We start from the raw sequence: 9,189 nt of genomic DNA, 5'->3' as shown, positions 1-9,189 counted from the left end.
AAACTCTGAAGGCTGGATTTGTATGCCCCACCTACGATAGTAGAGGGGCATTATGTTTTCTGGTCTGCGTCCGTCCGATCGTCCGTTCATCCGTCCGTCTGTTCGTTCGTCTATCCGTCCGTCCGTTCGTTCGTCCGTCTGTCCCGCTTCAGGTTAAAGTTTTTGGTCAAAGTAGTTTTTGATGAAGCTGAAGTCAAATCAACTTGAAACTTAGTACATATGTTTCTTATGATATGATCTTTCTAATTTTAAAGACAAATTAAACTTTTGACCCCTATTTCACGGTCCACTGAACATAGAAAATGAAAGTGCGAGTTTCAGGTTAAAGTTTTTGGTCAAGGTAGTTTTTGATGAAGTTGAAGTCCAATCAACTTGAAACTTAGTACAAATGTTCCCTATGATATAATCTTTTTAATTTTAATGCCTAATTATATTTTTTACCCATTTTCACGGTCCATTGAACATGGAAAATGATAGTGCGAGTGGGGCATCCGTGTTCTTTGGACACATTCTTGTTTAAACATTGTATTGTGACGTCTTTCTAGCTTTGTGATTCCACGTACAGTTACATTACTTTTAAAGCATTCATTTGAAGAGACTATACCACACATTCGTATTTTTATAAACAACTGTATACAACACAAAACACAGAAAACTTTAAACTGTCTTTTTAACTGAGCAATACGAATAAAATTGAATTCAAGGGTTGAACTCATTAGCTTCGGAAGGTTCCACAGATATTGCTCCACTATATATAGCTAGTGAAATCGTTTGCGTGCTTACTAAGCAAACAAGCTTTTTGATAGCACTTACTTATTATAACTGTTTAAACAAAAACATTAAAAATGCAGCCAATTTTCAACAATTTATTCTATGAATTTCTCTACTATTTTTGCATCCACAGTGACTGAACCAGAGGATGAACATGACTGCAAGTTGGACAGAGTAATAACCCTCGGAATGAACCAGGATTGGTTGAATGTTGAAAATATTCCACAATTGTCTACATAAGATAATGCATGTACAAAGTCGAGAATAGTCTTGCACAATTAAAGACGAGTTAAGGATGCCATAATCAAATTGACTCTATCAGATTTTTGTTTAATGGAATAATATTTAAGACATATTATAAAAGGTCCTATCAAGTTCTTGCACGATGAAAGAAGATTCAATGATGACATTCTATCAAATTCTTTTACAATGAAAGCAGATGGCACCCGTCGTGTTGCTTATGTAATTATAAATCCGGTCAATAGTATAATTCGGTAGGTCACATTCGTGAAAAGGGAAGGGGAATGTAGTTACGACATAAGGAACAAGTCCGATATCATCTGTGAATCTTCCATAACTGTCAACCAACTCATGATGGTGTCCGTCAAATTATCGAAGGGATGAGTTCAACTCCACCATTTTTATTTAAAAGCTTCCTTGTGAGCAGCAATCCCATCTCGATTTTTTTTTAAAGTCAAGTGGTGAGGCCGACTTAACTGAATCTGTAGTATTTTTTATCTCAATTTCGATGGGACAGGTTCGTTCAAGATAGTCACCAACTTTTGAATTATTTAGTGAGGGAATATCATCTATATAGCGGTAAGTAAAGTTAAAGGATATTGCTAACTTTTTTCCATATGTTTATACTCTCTGAAATGCCAGTACAATGAGGAAAAACTCTCTATGACATATTCAAAATAATTAAAACCGTATAAAAGGATATGTCGCTTTTATAGGAAATATTCAAAATAACTTTATTAAAGTATTATTCAATGATTGTAAATTCAAAATGATATAATCAAAATAATTCCTTAAAATTCTTGTAAAATTATCTTAATGATGTTTTGTATCATGAAAGGAGATTCAATAATAACATATTCAAAATGATTCTATCAAATTCTTGTGCAATGTATGACGATTCTATGATGGCATATTCACACAAATCTTTGCAATTCTTATTTAATTAAATGCAAGTTATATATAATGAAATATTCAAAAGTAAAATAACAAAACCCCGATCTTCATGGAAAATTCAAAACGGAATGGCAAAATCAAATGCTGAAACACATCAAACGAATGAATAACAACTGCAATATTCCTGACTTAGTACAGGCATTCTCTTATGTAGAACATTCTCTTATGTAGAATGAATCTAATAGCATCATGTACAATGCATACAGATTCTTCAATCAATATAAATATACAGACCATCAATACATGGGAATTCTTTTGTATTATATAGCATCAAGACATTATATTACCTGTTACAAATTAATAGTTGTAAGTCAATGTTTCATCGATTTTGCCATTTTCAAAGCGACAAATTATGATTTATAAAGATATGTTTTAATGCTTCATGTATTTAAAAGGATATATGACTATCGAATTGTATGGATTGAACATTATTTCTTATTTCTAATAAAAAGAATTCAAGAAAAAGTGTATTACGGATTAAATATCGCTTCCAACACAAATTAAAGGTAGGAGAATCACTTTTGTCTCGAAAAGAAGTCTTTTTTTATTCTGTCATATGTGTTTAAATGGTTATGAATGCAATTACTTATCCCCATGTAATTCTATCTTAATAAAATATGTCAATGTAAGGTAGGTGGTACAATATTTCAAAGCAGACTGTGTACGACATATGTGTTCGAATACTATTGGTAATAAAAACAATCACTTATTTCCATGTTATTCTTTATTTGTAAAATATTAAAAATCAAGACATTCCATAGTACTTTGTAATATGTCTCAGCGCAGCAGCAAAAAAAATAATAGCAAAGTGTAATAAAAGGATACTAAAATGTAATTTATAGTTGTTCTAGGATCCGATGTGACTGTATTTTGATAACTATTTACCTCTTTTTTCACATGTGTATGAGACAGTGTTTCTAGTTAAAAACATCAGTATCTCATTATTATCATTTCCCGTCGTTTTTATGTTTTTTGCACATTTATTGATCGGATTGCGACAATATATTACTCATCTCTAGAGTAAACTTTGTTCTCAGTAATGATTGGTCAAGCTATTACTCATCTCTAGAGTAAACTTTGTTCTCAGTAATGATTGGTCAAGCTATTACTCATCTCTAGAGTAAACTTTGTTCTCAGTAGCACATTTATTGATCGGATTGCGACAATATATTACTCATCTCTAGAGTAAACTTTGTTCTCAGTAATGATTGGTCAAGCATTCAATAATATCGTCTGATTTTCTTGACTTCTTTTTTTTTTTTTTTTTTTTTTTATCTTCATTATGATCACACTTCATATAATACATATCACAGTTTGAAAATACACATATAAATGAAAACATTCATATAATTATTGTCTTGTCTCTGAAATGATAACATTCGACATTTTACATAACAATATTGCGTGAAATATATTTCACTAACATCACTGTCAGATTATAAAACTTGTGTATACTTGTATCGTATTAATATTTCCTTTAATATGTTTTCTCTTTTTTTTTATATATATATAAAACAATAAAAAAACAACATTTGAAACAATTCAATAAAAAAAAAAAAAAAAAAAAACCCTAAATGTTTACAGACGCAAATGTAATATGTTAATTTAATTTATTCGTGACTTCTAATGAATTTGCTATGGTGACGTCAGGAAAATAAGTGACTATGTATGATAACGTCATATATAAAAAACACAACTTTCCAAAAATCTTTGAAAGGAAAGGGAAACTTTGTTAAATATCGTATACAAATCATTACAGAAACAAATCCCAACAGTACATTTGTGTATTGGGACATTTTGTCACTGTAAACTGTTAAATTTTAAATATCAAAAAAGCTCGACAAGTCTTGCACGTTTTAAATTTTCAAATTTTACTTTCTCGAGTGCAAAAATACCGTAACACGCTTGGTGCATTAATGGAATCTAAATATATCTAAATATATGTAGTAGCACTTTATAGGGCTAATAAAACACAATACTTTCTTCTAAGGTGGGTTCGTATATTTATGGACAAACTCAGGATTTACTTTTGATAGGTACGGATCTTTTCGACTTTTTCTTGTCCCTCAAGGGTTTTTGCAAGAGTTTTTGTTAATGACCAAATAGCGTGGTAACCTTTCAAAATAACGGTGGTAATCATATTTTTTTTGATAAATCGTGAATGGGTGTATGGCGGAATGGTGTTTGATGTATGGTATATGCCAACGTCACATCAACATAAACAAGGACAGTCTTTTATAACTAACTATGTTGTATGTGCTTTGTCCATCGTTAAAGGGCGTACGGTGATCTTTAGGTGTCAGACTACTAATTACTCCCTCCAATTTAGAACGTATTTAAAGTAGCCCTACTCTGACACAAAATGGTGCTTTTGATGTCCTTGTTTACTTAAAATAACCAACAAATTTGCAGAAATGAAATTTTTGGTGAAAGAGAAATCTATCTAAACCATTTTGAGCCAAAATTTACTTGTCTATGAGTTTGCATTAAAAATTGAGAATTAATGCGCTCCATAGTATACTAATTAAAGATTTCCCGAAAACCAGGGTTATTTTTGGAGTATCTCTGTTTGAAGGTCAGTTATTTTGTTAGAAGGCTTAAAAGGTATGCTGTAAATTGGCATGTAGAAAGCTGAAGTTAAACTTAAGGTAATTTTTTTAGAAAGCTGTGAAAATTGCAAAATTTGTTTGAACAGATAGGGATTTTTAATTGGTGGTCTGACACTTTTGTTTATTTAGATGACAACTTACACTTTTTAACAAAAAACCAAGTGTCTATGCATAACGTGAAGCTGTTGATCATCCTGACGCTATACAAGTAATGGAAACCTTAAATCTAAACAATGTTTGTTTTGCAATTATCACTTTACACACATAAAAATAAAAAGACATTACAAACAACAAATCACATTACATCTTAGATATGACGTATAAATAAAGGCAACAGTAGTATACCGCTTTTCAAAACTGATAAATCCATGGACAAAAAACAAAATCGGGGTAACAAACTAAAACCGAGGGAAACGTATTAAATATAAGAGGAGAACAACGACACAACACTAAAATATAACACACACAGAAACGGACCAAGCATCAAACAAAATCCCACGAGAATAACAAATATAACATCAAAACCAAATACATGAATTTGGGATAGACAAGTACCGTGACACGTCTTATTGCAATGTGAAATTACACTCAAGAATAGGAGAAAACAAACGACGCAACGTTAAAATGTAACACACACAGAAACGAACAATACTATAACAATGGCCATATTCCTGACTTGGTACAGGACATTTTTAAAGGACAAAATGGTGGGTTGAACCTGGTTTTGTGGCATGCCAAACCTCGAACTTTAATGGCAATGTTAAATATAACATTGAAATGACAACATAATATTACAGGACTACAATACAAATAAATAGAAGAACGTATTAGATAAAGAAACACATGATTGATGGATAACAAAAAGCATTAGGTTTAAAATTCAATACGCCAAAAACGCGCCTCGTCCACACAAGACTCACCAGTGACGCCCAGATATAAAAGATCGAAAGTGAAAAAAAAGTACAAAGTTGTACAGCACTGAAGATCAAAAGTTGAAAAAGGTTGTGTCAAATACGGCTATGTTTTTATGCTTGGGATAAGAACATCTATATTATTTAGAACAATTTATGCTATTGCAAAACAGTAAATTTTTTATCAAATGAATATAAAAGATATACATAATGAAACTGAAGTATTAACTAATTACAAACACGAATACATAATGCAAAGACCAATACAGAAAAGACACACCCGACTCAGTCCAGGCCTCAATGGTATATTGTCATATGAGCTATAATAATTTCATAGTACAGATGTAACGCTATTGTGTGACGGGGTCTGATGTATGTCAATGCCTGATCAACACACCAAGAAAAAAGCAACCAATAGAAGTCATCATGGCGACTTCTATTTTAACAATTTAAATAGGTGACCAATCTTAGTGTACATTCAGATTGCTTAGTGCATTGAATTCGAGGAAAAGAGAGTTTGTTAATCTATTCTAATATTAACTATAAAAACTTCGTAGTTCGGATGTCACGGTATGGTGTATTCTTCGATAGGATGTTTGTTGATCTATTGTCATATAAACTACATAGTACTGAAATAACGATATTGCATTATCCCTTTTTTGATATTTGATTCCTAGATCATTATTCTGAATCGTGATCGATCTCTATAGTGATATTGTATACAGAATAAAGACACACCATTGATTTTCCATAATTGATCACATTTCCTTTTTTAGAAATTATTGTCAGGCTTTGCTAAAAGAATAAAAGAATATCTGCTTTAGAATACTTTTGTTACCGCACAGTGACATTACCAGAGAATTTATTGCAATCTATGATATTTTTGTGTCGGCTATTTTCGTTTCTAAGACTTTTTTTTGTGTCTGCATTTGTACATGTACCTGTCTTTCTGTGTGAAGTTTTTGTGAGTGATTGGAGTCATTGCCCTAAAATTAGGATTTTTTTTACCCTATTTTGTGTTTTGAGCAAAAACTAAGGACGATACAGAGAAACTAGATGATGAGAATTACAGCAAATTGTATATTTTTGCCTGAATTCTATTCTCGTCTACAATGTTGAAGGGTGTCCTTTGTTTTTCTTTTTCTATTAAATATAACTGTGATTCTTTAAAAGGGTTAGATTAAATATAAATAAGTCTAGCGATATAAACACATCGTAGAATCGATATCGGCAACATGAAAATCCTGTATTTTGGTTTACAAATTTTATTGTAAAAAGAATGTGTCCATCGTACACGGATACCCAAATTGCACTATCATTTTCTATAGTCAGTGTACTGTAAAATTGGGGTCAAAACTTTATATTTGGCATAACAATTAGAACGATCATACCAAAGGGAACATGTGTACTGAGTTTCTAGTTGATTGATCTTCAACTTCATCAAAATATACCTTGACCATAAACTTTAACATGAAGCGGGACAGACGGACGGACGAACTGCGGACGCACATATCGAAAACACTTATACCCATAAACCGGGCATATATAAAATCTATTTTGGCTGCTTGTTATAAAACTACTGTCACTATCAAACATATCTAAACAAAACAGTTTAAATGGACGATAATAACAAAAATATTATTTTCAAGATATCTTTTTATTATTGGCTTGTATCGTGCAACTCATAATCATATTAGGTGTCTCACAAAGTCGAAAATAAAAAGTAATGAACATTTTCTTTAAATAATGGTTGTGTTTCAGTCATTCATATTGTTTTGTAAATTGTATCATTATCAATAATCAATAATATCATTGTAATTTCAGCTGAAGGATATAACAGGATGTTTGTTGACCTATAACTGCAGTAAATACGAAATGCATGGAACTTTACAATGTATCATTTAATCAAATGCTAATGCACAGCCATGCATTTGTTGATTGGATTTACCAGAAGTAATGACGATATAATTATTCGACTGTAAAGAAAGGAAGTTTTAGAAAATAATTAAAATAATTATCCTAAAATGAAGAAGTTTTTATAGAAGTATTTCGTCAGAGCGACAGCGAGGTTTACAGCTGGGTTGGTATGAATAATACAGCATGTGAACATTTGAGTTCTAAACCAAATTACACAATTGCAGTTTTTGCCATATTATTGGCTTTTTTTACAATAGTTTGCAATCTTATGCTGATATTCGTAATACAAAGCACAAAACGTCTTCATACATGTACAAATGCGTTTGTGACATCACTTGCAGTTAGTGACTTTATTCACGGATGTTTAAAAATGCCATTTGTTGCTGTAGCAAATCTTAATGCGAATTGGGTACCAGACTCATCATTGTGTCACGTGCTAGCATATGTTATGACGACAGGAAGAATATCTGCGACATTATCTCTTACGATGCTGTCTATTGATAGATGTATTGCTATTTATAAACCTGTTCAATACTCCAGTATTATAACGCCTTTCTCGTCCGGAAGTGTAATTCTTTGCTTATGGACCATAAGTTTTCTGATTGCATGTATTCCGTTTATGGGACATATTAGCTATCATTTTGACGCTCAGGAATCCTTATGCATGTTTACCGGATTGTCATGGACATTTCACGTGCTGATTCTCACGATCATGTCTACGTTTATTCCTACTCTGGTGATCATTGTTGCCCTATGCATCATAGTGAGAGAAGCTAGATTCCGGCATCGTATTTTCGCATTAGCAACCGTACCAATAGTTCTATCTAATGTTCAGCCCAAAAATCCAATTAAAACTTTGCGTGCAATGAGATCGCTATTTTTTATTGCTTTTGCGTATCTAATATTTTGCATACCGGAAGCAATTTGGTTTCTGGTCAAAGTACACGTTACAGACTGTTTGTCGACAAAATTAGTAAATTTTAAGACGATTTGGTCAATGATATGCTGTTTTATGACGCCAGTAATAATAGCAATATTTAACAAGAGTTATCATAAAAGATTACACCATCTCATTTGCCGGAAATGCTGTAGAAGCAGCCGGAAGAAAGTTTCAGACTTTTCAGTTTCAACGGGTTTACATTCTATTTTAGAGGCATCTTATACAATCAGCCATTTCCGTCCGATTCCGAAAAATATAATTCTGTTAGCAAGCGAATCCTCGCGGATACATTTGAGAAATTCTGTTCAAGCGAACCCAACTGCTCAATCACGGACTCTTTTTGAAAAGCCTATGCTTCAAAAAGCGATGTCATCACAAGAGTTTGGATGATAAAGCATCATATTTTAATTATGTGTCCTTGTCTGTTTTATTAATGAAAGATCACATGTTTTTTTTTATCAGTGACAATATATTTTTCACTTTAAGCTGGTAAAATTATAAATATAAGATATGACATATTCATTCCAGTTGCCACACGAACAATGAAGTGGTGAAGTCTAATACAAATATGATTGCCAACATTTTGTCTGATGGATTCCGTGACTATTCAATCAAATTATCTTAATGTTGTGAAAAATGTAAAAGATACAGTGGGCCTCGCGTTCGACGCACATCTTAATTGACTAAGAATATCAGTTTTACTATCAAAGATCGGTGGCTCTTTCCAGGCACTATGGCTTCTCCAACCAATAAAAACTCAAAGCCACGAAATAGCCAGGAGTGATTAAAGAAGCCGGAAACACCAATCAATCTACCAAACAATGAAATAGTTTCAGGAGAAGAAAAT

The 9,189-nt window shown here is 32.2% G+C and overlaps 1 protein-coding gene across 1 annotated transcript; it reads left to right on the top strand.

The window, feature by feature from the left end:
* The first annotated feature begins 7,243 nt into the window (after positions 1–7,243).
* On the top strand, positions 7,244–8,880 carry LOC143059502 (rhodopsin, GQ-coupled-like). Its single transcript, XM_076233011.1, has one exon. It carries the CDS (start codon positions 7,572–7,574, stop codon positions 8,730–8,732), a length of 1,161 nt encoding a protein of 386 aa, XP_076089126.1. The 5' UTR covers positions 7,244–7,571; the 3' UTR covers positions 8,733–8,880.
* Positions 8,881–9,189: the final 309 nt, after the last annotated feature.

Source organism: Mytilus galloprovincialis, chromosome 14, assembly GCF_965363235.1.
Source record: "Mytilus galloprovincialis chromosome 14, xbMytGall1.hap1.1, whole genome shotgun sequence".
NCBI classification, from domain to species: domain Eukaryota; kingdom Metazoa; phylum Mollusca; class Bivalvia; order Mytilida; family Mytilidae; genus Mytilus; species Mytilus galloprovincialis.
Note: the sequence above shows the minus strand (reverse complement) of the source record. Positions and strands in the feature narration are given on the sequence as shown.